At 51.8% G+C, this 18,303-nt stretch overlaps 1 protein-coding gene across 1 annotated transcript; it reads left to right on the top strand.

Moving 5' to 3' along the window:
• The first annotated feature begins 8,269 nt into the window (after positions 1–8,269).
• On the top strand, positions 8,270–18,303 carry QTRT1 (queuine tRNA-ribosyltransferase catalytic subunit 1). Its single transcript, XM_033197786.1, has 10 exons — positions 8,270–8,546; positions 8,786–8,854; positions 8,953–9,091; positions 13,032–13,110; positions 13,230–13,345; positions 17,095–17,233; positions 17,494–17,569; positions 17,699–17,808; positions 17,894–17,981; positions 18,059–18,303. The coding sequence occupies exons 1-10, from the start codon at positions 8,277–8,279 to the stop codon at positions 18,209–18,211; spliced, it is 1,239 nt and encodes a 412-aa protein (XP_033053677.1). The 5' UTR covers positions 8,270–8,276; the 3' UTR covers positions 18,212–18,303.

Here is an 18,303-nt window from a genome sequence, read left to right as displayed (position 1 = left end):
CCTGCCTCAGCCTCCCCAAGTGCTGCGATTACAGGCGTGAGCCACCGCGCCCAGCTGAAACAGTATTTTTTAGACAGGGTCTTGGTCTGGTGTGCAGTGGTGCCATCATGGCTCACTCATCCTGAGTATCTAGGACTACAGGCCACACTGCCTGGCTAATGTTTGTTTTTCTTCATAGAGGCAGGGTCTCAGGTTGGTGTCCAATTTCTGCCTCAAAGTGTCCTCTCTTCGGCCTCACAGTGTTGGAATTAACAGTTGTGAGCCACTGTGCCTCAGTACGGTTGTTTTGGTTGCTTAGCTGAGTAGGTGTGTGGGAGGTAAGAATAGGAGCCCTGGAGACCACAAGAGGCTTGAGTTCTGGAACATCAGAGCTGAGGTTTACAGTGATTTTTGCGGCCGAGTACACCGGTTTTGATAAGGGAAGAGCTCCCAGACTCGAGGGTTAAAAACGGTATGTCAAAGAAAAGGGGCCCATCTCACTCTCAGGGAGACGATCATTCTCTCCACGGAGTAACCAAGAAGTCCGTGAACTCCCAACTCTTGGGACAGTGCGTTTGTCTTCTCAAAAGATCTGGCGCCTAAGGTCATCTTGCTTGGCAACGGGGCAGTAGGTGGGTGGCAATGTCACAGAAGGACAGTTCACACACGTCCGATGAATAAACTGGAGAAATCCTCCAGGCTACCGAAATGACCACCCAAACTCAGGGCTCCAAGGACCCTTATTTCAGCAAAACCCCTAACTCCCCTCTCCCAAATGTTCTGTATTCCTCAGTGCTCAGAAGTCCGTATTCTGGACCCAGGACCTCAGCACCCACTCCCTAAGGCCAACCACATAGCCTCCTATTTGGGGGCTCCCCTGAGCAGTCACGGGCGATCCCAGAGAAGGCAAGGTTGGGAATCTGACAGCCCCGGTCACGCACCTGGGATGCTGCGTAAGCCTCCATGTGAAGAGCGCGGAAACCGCCCCAGGCCCAGCCGCTACAAACCACCGCTTCCAAACTTCCCGCTGGTCCCTAGGCTCCGGGTGCCCACCGCCCCTTCCTTCCTTCCTTCCTTGCGCAATTAACAAGCTCCGACTCCAGATGGGATTTCGCAGGCCCCGCCCTGTGTATAAACTCTCTTCGTCCTGGGGTTGTCAACAACCTTTTTTTTTTTGGAGACGGAGTCTCTCTCTGTCGCCCAGGCGGGAGTGCAGTGGCGCTATCTCCGCTCACTCAGTGCAACCTCCTACTGCCTGGTTCAAACAATTCTCCCGCCTCAGCCTCCTGAGTAGCTGGGATTACAGGCAAGCGCCACCACGCCCGGCGACAAACTCTTCTAGTTGGCCGCACTCGCTGGCCCCGCCCTCACAGAGTGTGCCACTGCGTGGAGCGCGCCGCTTCTCATGGGACGTTTACGCAGGCTCCGCCTCCTGAGCGGCCGCGTTCCTGGTCTCCAGGCAACGCCTATGGCGCTGTCCACCGTGCTGAAGTCTCACACCAAGCACCGCCTCTAGCTGCAGGTTCACGGCGCCCCCAGCTCTCCCAACAGGGGCCACTAAGCCTCCGCTGCGCCCTATCCCCAGTTTATCTCTTGGTGATAGTTAGAACCCACTCCCTTCCACACTGACTGACAAAGCCCTACTGTCTCATCCAGCTCAGAGGAAAACCCGAGGCTTCCTACGATTTTGTGCCATCACCTCCACACCCTCATCTGCTCGCCTCCAGCCACCCTGACCTCCGTGCTGCACAGCTGACAATCCAGACACATTCCCACCTCCAGGCCTTTGCTCTTAACTGTTCCCAAGGCCTGGAATGCTCTCTCCGATTCGGCATGACTCCTCCATCCTCCTTTCAGGCCTTACCTCAAATCTCACCTTCTCAGTGAGCCCAGCCCTGACTATCCTGTCCTACTGAACACATTGACCTCTCTATATATGTATATATGTATGTATATAATTTTATTTTTAGTGTTTTCGAGACAGGATCTTGCTCTGTCTCCCAGGCTGGAGTGCAGTGGTGCAATCACCTCCGGAGGTGGAGGTGCAGCTGGGATTACATGTGTGCAGCACTGTGCCCGTATAATTTTTATCTTCAGTACAGATGGGGTTTTCACCATCTTACCCAGGATGGTCTCCAATTCTTGGGCTCAGGTGATCCACCTGCCTCAGCCTCCCAAAGTGCTGGAATTATAGGTGTGAGCCACTGCATCCGGATTAGAATATATATATTTTTAAGTGGGTGGATTAAGTCTCCTGTTGATCATTGTTGAAGTCGGGTCATTGGTTACAAGGTGATAACTATGCAATTCTCTGTACGTTTGTCTATGCTTGAAAAGTGTGTAATAGAGAATGTCGGGTGGCACCGTGATCTCCAGGAAGGGCAGAGAACCAGCATTGGGGGCTACACAGCCAGTGATGGTACCCCACTGTCCACCCCAGGCATAGCCCAGTGAAGAAGCCTCTGTCACAATGACTAAGTACAGAGACTGTAGTTGATGCCACAAGGATTACTGTGGCTGGACACCAGATGTGCAACCACCTATAAATTTCCTGAGTGTAGCTTCAGTTTTGATATAAACTGTTCTTATTTTCATGAATCTCTGTAGCGTGGATGTAGCTGCCTCCAACCCCTGTCCCTAGTGTTTTCTAGCCCAAGGGCCTGTTTCTCCTTACCACTGGCTTTTGATCCAAATTGTGAATGGCAGAACCTGAGCTTGTGCAGCCTGGCGGCAGGGCAGGCTGGGAAAGTAACTGTCAATTATAGCTTCTATGGAAAGGCAGACTTAGCCTTAACAGATATGACATTCTCACAATGCAGGGGAGTATGATGGGGGTCAGGTGTTAGGTGGCCAAGAAAAGCAGGTTATACTAGCCTCAGAACAGCAAATCCAGGCAACCCTTAATCCAATCAGCCATTCATCCAATCATGGTGATTGCATTCTAAAATGCAGAGGATTCCCTCCAACATTCCAGAAGCTTCTGATAACCAAGAATTGCAAGCAGGTCAGAGCTCCAAGAGAAGTTCACCCAGAAAGGAAAGAGGCTCACATTGGATAAGATAATGAAATGCAGTTTTTGGAACCTAAACCACAGAGCGGCAACATTGGCTGCACACAGAAATTCCTTGAGGCTTGAAACAAACAAAACTGATGACTGAGTCATCCTCATAGATTTTCTTTCTTTCTTTTTTTAAAGAGATGATCGGCCAGGTGCAGTGGCTCACGCCTGTAATCCCAGCACTTTGGGAGGCCGAGGCGGGTGGATCACCTGACGTCAGGAGTTCGAGACCAACCTGGGCAACATGGCAAAACCCTGTCTCTACTAAAAATACAAAAAAATTACCTGGGCGTTGTGGTGGGCGCCTGTAATCCCAGCTACTTTGGGAGGCTGAGGCAGGAGAATTGCTTGAATCCAGGAGGTGGAGGTTGTAGTGAGCTGAGATTGCACCATTGCACTCCAGCCTGGCTGACTCTAATTTCTGGCCTCAAGCAATCCTCCTACTTCATCGTCCCAAAGTACATAACCTGCTCACCATAGATTTTAGTTTAAGTTGTCTGGACATAGAGATAGTTACAAACTCCACAGGTGGCTGGGCGCAGTGGCTCACGCCTGTAATCCCAGCACTTTGGGAGGCCGAGGAGGGCAGATCACCTGAGGTCAGGAGCCTGAGACCAGCCTGACCAACATGGAGAAACCCCGTCTCTACTAAAAATACAAAATTAATCGGGCGTGGTGGCCCTTGTCTGTAATCCCAGCTACTAGGGAGGCTGAGTCAGGAGAATCGCTTGAACCTGGGAGTCAGAGGTTGCGGTGAGGGAAGATCACGTTATTGCACTCTAGCCTGGGCAACAAGAGTGAAACTCTGTCTCAAAAACAAACAAACAAACAAAAAAAACCCCACAGGTAATTCCATGTGCAGCCAAGAGTGAAAAACAGTGGTTCTGAAACTTGAGTGGGCATCAGAATGAGATAGAAGGCTTGGCAAGAAGCAGATTTAAACACATATTGGCCAGGCGCTGTCGCAATCTTCCTGCCTCAGTCACCCAAGTAGGTGGAATTATGGGTAACTTTTTAACATTTTTTTTTTTTTTGCCATGTTGCCCAGGCTGGTTTCTAACTCCTGGGGTCATATGATCCAACCACCTTGGCCTCCCAAAGTGCTGGGATTACAGGCACGAACCACCATGCCTGGTAAACGTTTTTGAAAAATAAAAATATTAGCTGGGCACGGTGGCTCACGCCTGTATCCCAGCAGTTTGGGAGGCCTAAGTGGGTGGATCACTTGAGGTCAGGAGTTCAAGACCAGCCTGGCCATCATGGTGAAACCTCATCTGTACTAAAAACAAGAAATAGCTGGACGTGGTGGCTCACACCTGTAATCCCAGCACTTTGGGAGGCCAAGATGGGCAGATCACCTGAGGTCAGGAGTTCAAGATCAGCCTGGCCAATATGGGGACACCCTGTCTCTACTAAAAATACAAAAAAATTAGCTGGGTATGGTGGCGCATGCCTGTAATCCCAGCTACTCAGGAGGCTGAGGCAGGATAATCACTTGAACCTGGGAGGAGGCAGGATAATCACTTGAACCTGGGAGGCAGAGGTTGTAGTGAGCCGATATCGCGCTATTGCACTCCAGCCTGGGCAACAAGAGCAAAACTCCATCCCAAAAAAAAAAAAAAGGCCGGGCGCGGTGGCTCACGCCTGTTATCCTAGCACTTTGAGAGGCCGAGGTGGGCGGATCACGAGGTCAGGCAATCAAGACCATCCTGGCTAACACGGTGAAAACCCATCTCTACTAAAAATACGAAAAATTAGCCGGCTGTGGTGGTGGGCGCCTGTAGTCCCATCTACTTGGGAGGCTGAGGCCGGAGAATGGCATGAACCTGGGAGGCAGAGCTTTCAGTGAGCTGAGATTGTGCCACTGCACTCCAGCCTAGGTGGCAGAGCGAGACTCCGTCTCAAAAAAAAAAAAAAAAAAAATTAGCCAGGCATGGCAGCCGGCACCTGTAATCCCAGCTGCTTGGGAGGCTGAGGTAGGAGAATCACTTGAACTCGGGAGGTGGAGGTTGCAGTGAGGTGAGACTGTGCCACTGCACTCTATCCTGGGCGACAGAGTGAGACTCTGTTTCAAAAAAAAGAAAAAGAAAAGAAAAAGTAAAGAAAGGATGAGTGTTGTAGACAAAAGCAGGTGCAAAGGCCCTGAGGTTGCCTCGCTGGTGGGCAGGGGTGTTTTCCAGGTGTGGCCTTACTAAGGATGCCCCACCCTCTGGGCAACTGGCATCCTTATCCTTTCTTACAGGATAGGAGGCTTGAGGCTCTCAGAGACACCGTCTTGGCCAGAGTAACCCGGTTTAAGACAATTGAAACGACGTCTTCTGGGACAATGGCGCTCTCTGCTGGCCAGGACAGATATCAGATCCAGTGGTAATGATAACAATTACTATATAATATTGTATATTATTATTATCTTTTTTTAGGGTTTGGGTCTCACTCTGTTGCCCAGCCTGGTGTACAGTAGCCCGATCATAGCTCACTGCAGCCTCCAACTCTTCAGCTCAAGTGATCCTCCTGTCTCAGCTTCTCGAGTAGCTGAGACTACAGGGGCATGCCACCACACCATGCTAATGTTTTGGGGGTTTTTTTGTTTTCGTTTTTGATTTTTGAGATGAAGTCTCGCTCTTTCGCCTGAGGCTGGAGTGCAGTGGCGTGATCTCAACTCAACTCTGCCTCCCGGGTTCAAGCGATTCGCCTGTCTCAGCCTCCTGAGTAGCTGGGACTACAGGCATGCACCCCCATGCCTGACTAGTTTTTTTATTTTTTTAGCAGAGGGGAGGTTTCACCATATCGGCCAGGCTGGACTCGAATGCCTGACCTCCAGTGATCCACCCACCTTGGCCTCCCAAAGTGTTGGGATTACAGGTGTGAGCGCCTGGCCCATACCCTGTTAATATTAAAAAAAAAATTTTTTTTTTTAGATGGAGTTTTGCTCTTGTTACCCAGACTGGAGTGCAATGGCACAATAGTGGGCCACTGCAACCTCTGCCTCCTGGGTTCAAGCAATTCTCCTGCCTCAGCCTTCCGAGTAGCTGGGATTACAGGCATGCGCCACTATGCCTGGCTAATTTTGTATTTTTAGTAGAGACAGGGTTTCTCCACGTTGGTCAGGCTGGTCTTGAACTCCCAACCTCAGGTGATCCGCCCCCCTCGGCCCCCCAAAGTGCTGGAATGACAGGTGTGAGCTACCGCACCCAGCCACACCCGGTTAATTTTTTTTTTTTTTTAGACGGAGTCTCACTCTGTCGCCCAGGCTGGAGTGCAGTGGCGCGATCTCCGCTCACTGCAAGCTCCACCTCCGGGGTTCATGCCATTCTCCTGTCTCAGCCTCCCAAGTAGCTGGGACTACAGGCTCCCACCACCACACCCGGCTAATTTTTTGTATTTTTAAGTAGAGACAGGGTTTCACAATGTTAGCCAGGATGCTCTTGATCTCCTGACCTCATGATCTGCCCGCCTTGGCCTTCCAAAGTGCTGGGATTACAGGCAAGAGCCACCCCACCCAGCCACACCTGGTTAATTTTTTATTTTTATTCTTTTTCGAGACAGAGTCTTGCTCTGTCACCTAGGCTGGAGTGCAGTGGTGCAATCTCAGCTCACTGCAACCTCGGCCTCCCAGGTTCAAGTGATTCTCCTATCTTAGCCTCCCGAGTAGCTGGGATTACAGGTACTCGCCATCACACCCGACCAATTTTTGTTTTTTCAGTATTGACAGAGTTTCACCCTGCTGGCCAGGCTTGTCTCGAACTCCTGACCTCATGATCTGCCTGCTTTGGCCTACCAAAGTGCTGGGATTACAGGCCTTAGCCACCGCACCCAGCCAATTTTTTAAATTTTTGTACGGACGGGGTCTCGCTATATTACTCAAGCTGGTCTCAATCTCCTGGCCTTAAGTGAACTTCCTGCCTTGGCCTCTCAAAGTGCTGGGAATGCAGATTTGAGCCACTGCACCTGCCGGGGGTTATATAGTTATATATTATGTTTTGTTTTGTTTTGTTTTTGAGACAAAATCTTACTCTGTCACCCAGGCTGGAGTGCAGTGGCAAGATTACAGCTCCCTGCAGCCTCATGAGCCTCAACCTTTGAGGCCTAAATGATCTTCCTGTCTCTGCCTCCCAAGTAGCTGGGACTACAGGCTCACATCACTACACTGGTCTAGTATTTTGTTACTTTCGTAGAGGCAGGGTCTCTTATGTTTCCCAGGCTGGTCTCAAACTCCTTGCCTTAAATGACCCACCCTCCTGAGCCTCCCAAAATGCTGGGATTATTGACGAAAACCACTGTGCCTGGCTTTATTTATTATTATTATAAATGGAACACAACCACCACTCAATAAATCTGTGACCCTTCCTCCCCTTGCTGCATGGAGTCTGGCGCTAGCCTGGTATGTATATATAGGTATACGCTGAATGAATGAAAGAATAATTGTGGCCAGGTTCTGAGCCTTAGCCTCTTCTATAAATCTGGGATTCCTTATTTAATTTTTATATTTTTTGAGAGGAGGTCTCACTGTGTCGCCCAGGCCGTAGTGCACTGGCGTGATCACAGCTCACTGCCTCATCTGTCTCCTGGGTTCAAGGGATCCTTTCGCTTCAGCCTCCCAAGTAGCTGGGACTACAGAGGGCGCCAGCGTGCCGGGCTAAATTTTTTGTTTGTTTCGTTTGTAGAGACGAAGTCTCATTATTTTGCCCAGGCTGGTCCCGAACCTCTGGGCTCAACTGATTTACCGCCTTGGCCTCCCAAATTGATGGGATTACAGGCGTGAGCCACTGCACCCAGCCTCCTCCTTTTATTGAATAAACTAATGCTAACTGAACCCTTAATATGTGCTAGGTCCTGTACTGATCTCTTGGTACAAAACAATGAACAAGATGCAACAAAAGCGCCACCAATAACTCACTGCAGCCTGGGCCAAGCACTGTGTAAAGATCTATACATCATCCTTATTAAATCCTTACAACGTCTTTATGCCGAGATGCTGTAATTCGCCACATTTTATGCAAGAGAAAATTATGGCTAAGAGATTCTCTGATTGTAGCTCGAAAGTGCTAGGGATGGGATTCGTTCCCAGCGCAATTTTGATTCGTCGCTTTAGCGTGTTGCGGGTATGAGTTAAGTGGGCGCCCAGCCAGGACCAGGGGTTCAAATCCGTTGCCATGGTCCCCCGACGCTTTCCCGGGCTCCAGAACTGGGTCGCGCTGTCACGTGACAGCAACCAACATGGCGCCGCCCACTGTGTGGCATGGCCCACGTGGTTCCGACAGTCAAGATGGCGGGAGTAGCCACCCAGGCTTCCCTGGAGTCGGCCCCACGGATCATGCGGCTGGTGGCCGAATGCAGCCGCTCCAGGGCCCGGGCAGGCGAGCTGCGGCTGCCTCATGGGACAGTGGCAACTCCTGTGTTCATGCCAGTGGGCACGCAGGCCACCATGAAGGGCATCACGACCGAGCAGCTGGACGCTCTGGGTTGCCGCATCTGCCTGGGCAATACCTACCATCTGGGTCTAAGGCCGGTGGGTGGGCTCTGCCCGCGCGGGGAGGCGGCGAGGCGTGGGGAGCCATGGAGCGTCCTCCAGGCCCGGACACTCCTCCCAAAGTCAATCGACCAGCCGTATTGAGCGCCCCCCCATGACCAGGCCTTGTGCTGGGCGTGAAAGAGCAGCGGGGACTAAAGCTGGCCAGCTCTGTCTCTCAAGAAGGGCCCCCAGGGACGCTGTCACCCCTAACCTGACACTTTCTTCTATCAACGCAGGGACCCGAACTGATCCAGAAAGCCAACGGTCTCCACGGCTTCATGAATTGGCCACATAATCTGCTAACGGTGAGCTGAGGAGAGAGCCGGCGTTCTAGGGCGTTTCTCTGGAGTGACGGGCCCCCCATCTCCACCCTCTGACAGTCTTGCGGTGGGGTTTCCCTTAGGACAGCGGCGGTTTCCAGATGGTGTCGCTGGTGTCTCTGTCCGAGGTGACTGAGGAGGGCGTCCACTTCCGCTCTCCCTACGACGGCAGTGAGACCCTGCTGAGCCCGGAGAAATCCGTGCAGATCCAGAACGCGCTGGGTGAGAGGACCCTGGGGAGCCGCCCCCTTACCCTGTCTGTCAGGGGGTGAAGGTGACACAGGGCCTGTTCTTTAGGTGTTGTGTGGCTTTGAGCAGGTCACTCCTCGCTGAGCTTCAGTTGAACCAACTCAAAGCGGGGGTAAATAGTAGCAGGTCTTTGGTAGAATTGTTGACAAGTACATATGAGATAATGTCCGTAAATCTCCATGCCAGCCATGTAGTAGCTTAAGTATTATTATTGGCCGGGCGCGGTGGCTCAAGCCTGTAATCCCAGCACTTTGGGAGGCCGAGACGGGCGGATCACGAGGTCAGGAGATCGAGACCATCCTGGCTAACACGGTGAAACCCCGTCTCTACTAAAAAAAAAAATACGGCCGGGCGCGGTGGCTCAAGCCTGTAATCCCAGCACTTTGGGAGGCCGAGACGGGTGGATCACGAGGTCAGGAGATCGAGACCATCCTGGCTAACACAGTGAAACCCCGTCTCTACTAAAAATACAAAAAACTAGCTGGGCGAGGTGGCCGGCGCCTGTAGTCCCAGCTACTCGGGAGGCTGAGGCAGGAGAATGGCGTGAACCCGGGAGGCGGAGCTTGCAGTGAGCTGAGATCCGGCCACTGCACTCCAGTCCGGGCGACAGAGCGAGACTCCGCCTCAAAAAAAAAAAAAAATACAAAAAACTAGCTGGGCGAGGTGGCCGGCGCCTGTAGTCCCAGCTACTCGGGAGGCTGAGGCAGGAGAATGGCGTAAACCCGGGAGGCGGAGCTTGCAGTGAGCTGAGATCCGGCCACTGCACTCCAGCCTGGGCGACAGAGCTAGACTCCGTCTCAAAAAAAAAAAGAAAAGGATTATTATTGCAATTTTTCTCTCATTAGCAAATTAAGACTGGACGTAGAAGCTCATGCCTGTAATCCCAGCAATTTGGGAAACTGAGGTGGGAAGATCACTTGAGGCCGGGAGTTGGAGACCAGCTTGGGCAATACAGGGAGACCCTGTCTCTACCAAAAAAAAAAAATGAAAAAAACAAATTAATTGTACAAATACCTGTTGAAATAATGGTGGCAACAAGAGGATTGGGATGGCTTTAGGCTCCTCCCATATTCTTAATATCCTTCCTTTTTTTTTTTTTTGAGGACGAGTTTCGCTCTTGTTGCCCAGGCTGGAGTGCAGTGGTGTGATCTCGGCTCACCACAACCTCCACCTCCTGGGTTCAAGCGATTCTCCTGACTCAGCCTCCCGAGTAGCTGGGATTACAGGCGTGCGCCACAACGCTCGGCTAATTTTGTATTTTTAGTAGAGATAGGGTTTCTCCATGTTGGTCAGGCTAGTCTCGAACTCCTGAGCTCAGGTGATCCACTTGCCTCGGCCTCCCAAAGTGCTGGGATTACAGGCGTGAACCACCACGCCTGGCCTTTTTTTTTTTTTTTTTTTGAGACAGAGTCACGCAGGCTGGAGTGCTATGGTGTGATCTCCGCTCACTGCAACCTCCACCTCCTGGGTTTGAGTGATTCTCCTGCCTCAGCCTGCTGAGTAGCTGGGATTACAACTGCTTGCCACCATGCCCAGCTAATTTTTGTATTTTTTGTAGAGACGGGGTTTCACTATGTTGGCCAGGCTGGTCTCAAACTCCTAACCTCAGATGATTCACCTGCTTCAGCCTCCCAAAGTGCTGGGATTATAGGTGTGAACCACTACGCCCGGCCCAATATCCCCATTTCTTGATAAAGACGGTTCACATTTTCTCAACCTTGTAAAGAACCACGGCAACACAGGGTCAACACCCCTCTTCCCCTCATCATTCTAATAAATTGATGCTGTAGGGAGGAGGAAATATTTTTTCTTCTTAGATTCATGACCAAAGTCTCTATAACAAAAGCCCCTATTAGAAAAGAAGCCCCGGGCTGGGTGCAGTGGCTCACGCCTGTAATCCCAGCACTTTGGGAGGCCGAGGTGCGATCACGACTCACTGCAACAGCTGCCTCCTGGTTCAAGCAATTCTCCTGCCTTAGCCTCCTGAGTAGCTGGGATTACAGGTGCCCGCTACCACACCCAGCTAATTTTTGTATTTTCAGTAGAGATGGGGTTTCATCATGTTGGCCAGGCTGGTTACGCACTCCTGACCTCAAGTGATCTACCCATCTTGGCCCCGCAAAGTGCTGGGATTACAGGTGTAAGCCACCATGCCTGGCCCCTTTTTTTCTTTTTTGAGACTGAATCTTGCTGTCACCCAGACTAGAGTACTATGGCGTGATCTCGGCTCACTGCAACCTCTGCTTCCCAGGTTCAGGCAATTCTCCTGCCTCAGCCTCCCGAGTAGCTGGGACTTCAGGCGCACGCCACCATGTCCCACTAATTTTTGTATTTGTAGTAGAGACAGAGTTTTACCATGCTGGCCAGGGTGGTCTCGAACTCCTGATCTCAAGTGATTGGCCCACCTTGGCCTCCTAAAGCACTGGGATTACAGGTGTGAGCCACCACGCCTGGCCTGTGTTTTTTTATTTTGATTTGTTTCATCTGTTTGTTTTCTTTTCTTTTTTTTTTTTTGAGACGGAGTCTCGCTGTGTCGCTCAGGCTGGAGTGCAGTGGCTGGATCTCGGCTCACTGCAAGCTCTGCCTCCCGGGTTCACACCATTCTCCTGCCTCAGCCTCCCGAGTAGCTGGGACTACAGGCACCCGCCACCTCGCCCGGCTAGTTTTTTGTATTTTTTAGTAGAGACGGGGTTTCACTGTGTTAGCCAGGATGGTCTTGATCTCCTGACCTCGTGATCTGCCTGTCTCGGCCTCCCAAAGTACTGGGATTACAGGCTTGAGCCACCGCTCCTGGCCTGTTTATTTTCTTAATAATGGAGATGGGGTCTCCCTGTGTTGCCCAGGCCGGTCTCAAACACCTGGGTTCAAGTGATCCTTCTGCCTGGGCCTTCCAAAGTGTGTGGATTGTAGGTCATCAGGTTTCATTTTATGCCACTAAGCCACTATGCTGTGCTCAGTGACTCATGCCTATAATCTTAGCACTTTATTTTATTTTTCTTTTTGAGACGGTGTCTCGCTCTGTTGCCCAGGCTGGAGTACAGTGGTGTGATCTCAGCTCACTGCAACCTCCGCCTCCTGGGTTCAAGCGATTATCCTGCCTCAGCCTCTTGAGTACCTGGGATTACAGGCATATACCACCACGTCCTGCTAATTTTTGTATTTTTAGTAGAGACAGAGTTTCACTACGTTGGCCAGGCTGGTCTCAAACTCCTGACCTCAAATAATCCACCTGGGTCAGCCTTCCAAAGTGCTGGGATGACAGGCGTGAGCCACTGCACCTGGCTTTTTTTTTTTTTTTTTTTTTTTTTTTTTTTTTGACACAGCCTTGCTCTGTCATCCAGGCTGGAGTGCAGTGGCACAGTCCTGGCTCACTACAACCTCCGTCTCCCAGATTCATGCGATTCTCCTGTCTCTGCCTTCCAAGCCCTGGGACTACAGGCACGTGCCATCACACCTGGCTAATTTTTGTGTTTTTAGGAGAGATGGGGTTTCACCATGTTGGCCAGGCTGGTCTTGAACTGCTGACCTCAGATAGTCTGCCTGCCTCGGTGTCCCAAGTGCTGGGATTATAGGCCTAGTCACCGCGCCCGGCCAGCAGAGCCCTGCTGATGGAAGTTTGGTTTCCTGGTCTTGCTGTGGCACACCACATAGCAAGGAATCCCTTTGTACATTTTAGGATTTTATTTTATGTAACAGGATAGGATTTTAAGCTGGGGAGAGGCAGGAACAGAGGCACATTTTGTAAAGCTCCTTCTGGCTGTTGTATAAACAGACTGGGAAAGCCATGTGGGCGTTAGCAAGACGGGGAATGGGGGGATGCTCTTGGGGAAGTCCAACTTGAACCCATGTGATAGGAGGCTTTCCCCAAGCACTGCGGGCTTTCCCAGTGATGTTGCCCCCATCTCACCATCAGGATCGGACATCATCATGCAGCTGGATGACGTGGTCAGCAGCACCGTGACTGGGCCACGTGTGGAGGAGGCCATGTACAGGTGTGTACATGCTGTGTGCATGTGGGGGATCTCTTGGGGGAGGGGATCCTGGTCCTTGTAGCCTTGTCTCCTACCCCCTCACCAGGCCCCTGGGGCTTGTAACTGGGGCCCTGTTGCAGGTCAATCCGCTGGTTGGACCGGTGCATTGCAGCCCATCAGCGGCCGGACAAGCAGAACCTCTTCGCCATTATCCAGGGTGGGCTGGACGCAGATCTCCGGGCCACCTGCCTTGAAGGTAGAGCCGTGCGCTGGCAGGCCCAGGGCTTGGCCATCGAGGAGGTCCCCACATGGGCCTGGCACGTGGTGGAACCAGATCGCTAATGGGTGGAAGGGCACTGCGCTAGAAAAAATAGCCGAAGCAAAGGCTCTCAGACCACATGCAGTAGAATGTATTGAGAGAATGGCCGTGATTCCAGTAGTTAATAGTCTCCTAGTTTTTTTGTTTGTTTGTTTTTATTTCATTTTTGAGATGGAGTCTCAGGTGATCCACCCTCCTTGGCCTCCCAAAGTGCTGGGATTATAGTCATGAGCTACTTCGCCCAGCCTATTTATTTATTTATTTATTTATTTTCCTTTTTTTTTTTTTTTTTGAGATGGAGTCTTGCAGTGTCGCCCAGGCTAGAGTGTAGTGGCACCATCTCGGCTCACTGCAACCTCCGCCTCCCGGGTTTAAGCTATTCTCCTGCCCCAGCCTCCCGAGTAGCTGGGACTACAGGTGCCTGCCACCACACCCAGCTAATTTTTGTATTTTTAGTAGAGACGGGGGTTTCACCATATTGGCCAGGCTGGTCTCAAACTCCTGACCTTGTGATCCACCCACCTTGGCTTCCCAAAGTGCTGGGATTACAGGGGTGAGCCACCGCGCCCGTCCTATTTATTTATTTTTGAGACAGGGTCTTACTCTGTTGCTAATGCTGGAGTGCAGGCCAGACCCAGGTTTGAATCCAGCCTTTGGCATATGTGGCCTTGGACTAGTGGTTTAAGCCCTGCAGGCCCCAGTTTCTTCTTGTTTCAGGCAAGTTGAACAATAGTACAATTCTGCAGCCCCTTCTCTGTCATCCAGGTCCTCAGAGCGAAAGTCTAAAATCCAGAACATTGGCCTGGTGCCATAGCTCACACTGGAATCCCAGCACTTTAGGAGGCCATGGCAAGCGGATTGCTTGAGGCCAGGCGTTTGAGACCAGTCTGGGCAACATAGCGAGATCCTGTCTCTAAAAAAAGAGAATTGGGCCAGGTGCGCTGGCTCACGCCTGTAATCCCAGTACTTTGAAGCCAGTACTTTGAGGCCAGTACTTTGAGGCCAGGAGTTCGAGACCAGCCTGGCCAGCATGGTGAAACCCTGTCTCTACTAAAAATACAAAAATTCGCCATGCGTGGTGCTGGGTACCTGTAATCCTAGCTACTCAGGAGGCTGAGAGCTTGAACCCGGGAGGTGGAGGTTACAGTGAGCTGAGATCATGTCTCTGCACTCCAACCTGGGCGACAGAGCAAGAATCCGTCTCAAAAAAAAAAGAAAAAAATAAAATTAGCACGCAAGCATGGGAGTGCATGCCTGTGATCCTAGATACTTGGGAGGCTGAGGTGGGAGGATCACTTGAGCCCAGGGGTTGGTGGCTGCAGTGAGCTATGATGACACCACTGTACTGTAGTCTGGGCAACACAGTGAGACCCTGTCTCAAAAAAAAAAAAAAAGAAAAAAGAAAAAACTTAGAATGCCCTAAAAAATTTGCAACTCATTTCATCGCTAACCTGGATCTCTCATTTTTTATCCCAGTTGTTATAAGTCTTCACATATTTTTATTTTTATTTATTTTTTACTTTTCGAGATGGAATTTCATTCTTGTTGTCTAGGCTGGAGTGCAGTGGCACTATCTCAGCTCACTGCAACCTCTGCCTTCTGGTTTCAAGCGATTCTCCTGCTTCAGCCTCCCGAGTAGCTGGGATTACAGGCACCCGCCACCACGCCCGGCTTTTTGTATTTTTAGTAGAGATGGGGTTTCACCATGTTGGCCAGACTGGTCTCGAACTACTGACTGACCTCATGATCCATCCGCCGTGGACTCCTAAAGTGCTAGGATTACAGGCATGAGCCAGGCTCCCAGCCTATTTTTATTTTTTAAATTTTACTTTGGCCGGGTGTGGTGGCTCATGCCTGTAATCCCGGCACTTTGGGAGGCCGAGGTGGGCGGATCCCCTGAGGTCAGAAGTTTGAGACCAACCTGCCCAACATGGCGGAACCCTGTCTCTATTAAAAATACAAAAAATTAGCCGGGCATGGTGGCAGACGACTGTAATCCCAGCTACTCGGGGGGCTGAGGCAGGAGAATCACGTGAATCCGGGAGGCGAAGGTTGAAGTGAGCCAGGATCGCGCCACTGCACTCCAGCCTGGGCAACAAGAGTAAAACTCCATCTCAAAAAAAAAAAAATTTAAGTTCTGGAATACATGTGCAGAACGTGGAGGTTTGTTACATAGCTATATATGTGCCATGGTGGTTTCCTGTACACATCAACCCATCATCTAGGTTTTAAGCCTTGCATGTGTTATGTGTTTGTCCTAATGCTCTCACTTCCCTTTCCTCCACCAAGTCTTCACCTATCTTGTTGCACAAATATTACAGTGTTTGATGACAGGCTATTGGGTGTTTTTTGGGGTTTTTTTTTGTTGTTGTTTTGTTTTGTTTTGTTTTTGAGATGGAGTCTCGCTCTGTCGCCCAGGCTGGAGTGCAGTGGGGTGATGTCAGCTCACTGCAACCTCCGCCTCCCGGGTTCAAGCGATTATCCCGCCTCAGTCACCTGTGTAGCTGGGACTACAGGTGCCTATTACCAGGCTGGACTAATTTTTTTTTTTTTTTGAGACAGAGTTTCGCTCTGTCGCCCAGGGTGGAGTGCAGTGGCGCGATCGTGGCTCACTGCAAGCTCCGCCTCCTAGGTTCACACCATTCTCCTGCCTCAGCCTCCCGAGTAGCTGGGACTACAGGTGCCCGCGACCATGCCTGGCTAATTTTTTGTGTTTTTAGTAGAGACGGGGTTTCACTGTGTGAGCCAGAACGGTCTTGATCTCCTGACCTCGTGATCCGCCCTCCTTGGTCTCCCAAAGTGCTGGGATTACAGGTGTGAGCCACCACGCCCGGCCATGCCCAACTAATTTTTATATTTTTAGTAGAGACAGGGTTTCACCACCTTGGTCAGCCTGCTTTCGAACTCCTGACCTTCTAATCCGCCTGCCTTGGCCTCCCAAAGTGCTGGGATTACAGGCGTGAGCCACTGCACCCGGCCCTTTTTCTTTCTTTCTTTCTTTTTTGAGACAGAATCTCGCTCTGTTGCCCAGGCTGGAGTGCAGTGGCGAGATCTTGGCTCACTGCAACCTCCACCTCCCAGGTTCAAGTTATTCTCCTGCCTCAGCCTTCTGAGTAACTGGGACCACAGGCATGCACCGCCAGGCATGGTGGTGTTTTTAGTAGAGGCAGGGTTTCACCATGTTGGCCAGATTGGTCTTGGACACCAGACTTCAAGTGATCTGCTTGCCTCGGCCTCCCACAGTGCTGGGATTACAGGTGTGAGCCACTGCGCCTGACCTGACAGCTGTTGTTACTCAGCATGTGGGATATTTACTGTTCTCAAATCCAGAAAATTCCGAATTCTGAAACACATCTGCTTCCAAGTTTCAGCTGAGGGACTGTGGGCTGTGCCTCTTCTGAGGACTGAAGAAAGGGGTCTTGCATACAGCAGGCACTCATAAATGTTAGCTGAGATCAGCAGCAGTCCCAGCCCCTAGACAGACAGACAGACAGACTGCTGAACCCTCTCCTCCCTCTCCCTCTCCGTCTCTGTCTCTGTCTCTGCCTCTGTCTGTCTCTCTGTCTCTGGCTGTTTCTCTGACTCTCTCCCTGAGCGACTCTGGAAGTCTGGGCAGGGTCTGTTCTGGGATTGTAGACCAGGCACATTTCCTCTTCTGTAGCCCTCACCTTACCCTGTACCCTCAGAGATGACCAAGCGGGACGTGCCTGGCTTCGCCATCGGGGGCCTGAGTGGGGGTGAGAGCAAGTCGCAGTTCTGGCGGATGGTGGCGCTGAGCACCTCTCGGCTTCCAAAGGACAAGCCCCGATATCTGATGGGGGTCGGGTATGTTGTGGATAGGGGAGCCGGGGACCTACCTGTGGGGAGTGGATTCCTGGGGACCCCCTGCCCTGCTTGGGGGGGTGGCATTTGGGGGAAACGGACACAGCTCTGATCTGAGGAGACTAGGAAGACATGGCTGTCCCTTGGGGAATATGTCCCATTCTGAGGGAATATGGCTCAGTCTGGGGCAGTGTGAGGGTTGGGAGGGGTCCTGGGAAGCCCCTGAGGTTCTCTGCCCCCTCCCGCCACGGCTGCAACCCCAGCTATGCCACTGATCTGGTAGTCTGCGTGGCTCTTGGATGTGACATGTTCGACTGCGTCTTCCCCACACGGACAGCGGTGAGGCTCTGGCAGAAGGAGGTCAGGGTGGGAGACGGGTGGGGGACTAGGGAGGCAAGGTTAGGGGTTGGGGGGATGGGGAGAATGAAGCCCTGGGTGACCCCCTTTCCCGCCCTTCCTCTCCCGCAGCGCTTTGGCTCTGCCCTGGTGCCTACTGGGAACTTGCAGTTGAGGAAGAAGGTGTTCGAGAAGGACTTCGGCCCCATAAACCCGGAGTGCACCTGCCCCACGTGCCAAAAGTAGGCAGGATGGTATTGGGAGCTGGGGCAGGGCATGGAGGGGACAGGGCCCGGCTGTGCTGAGCTGTCCCCTGCCGCTCGATAGGCACAGCCGCGCCTTCCTGCACGCACTGCTGCACAGTGACAACACGGCCGCGCTGCACCACCTCACGGTCCATAATATCGCCTACCAGGTGAGCCAGCGCCTGGGGCAGGGCGGGTGGGGGTGTCCTAGGTGCGTATGCCCCACGCTGACCTCCCCTCCCCGCAGCTGCAGCTCATGAGCGCCGTCCGCAGCAGCATTGTGGAGAAGCGCTTTCCGGACTTCGTGCGGGACTTCATGGGCACCATGTACGGGGATCCCACCCTCTGTCCCACCTGGGCCACCGACGCTCTGGCCTCTGTGGGGATCACACTGGGCTGACCTGGCGTTGGGAGAGGGAGGGTGAGAGGGAGGGAGGGGCCGGAAGATACTGAAGGATTTCTTTTTGGAAGGTTTTTTTTTATTGTAACTTA

This window comes from Trachypithecus francoisi, unplaced genomic scaffold, assembly GCF_009764315.1.
Source record: "Trachypithecus francoisi isolate TF-2019V2 unplaced genomic scaffold, Tfra_2.0 Lachesis_group5, whole genome shotgun sequence".
Lineage (NCBI taxonomy): Eukaryota > Metazoa > Chordata > Mammalia > Primates > Cercopithecidae > Trachypithecus > Trachypithecus francoisi.
The sequence above is the reverse complement of the archived record's forward strand: the minus strand, read 5'-3'. Positions and strand labels throughout refer to the sequence as shown.

Bases quoted from the DNA above. Each gene is read 5' to 3' on its own strand.
- QTRT1 (XM_033197786.1), top strand. From the start codon at position 8,277: ATGGCCCACGTGGTTCCGACAGTCAAGATGGCGGGAGTAGCCACCCAG. The intron at 13,111-13,229 runs GTGTGTACATGC...GCCCTGTTGCAG, and splicing joins GTGGAGGAGGCCATGTACAG to GTCAATCCGCTGGTTGGACC. The intron at 17,809-17,893 runs GTAGGCAGGATG...GCCGCTCGATAG, and splicing joins ACCTGCCCCACGTGCCAAAA to GCACAGCCGCGCCTTCCTGC.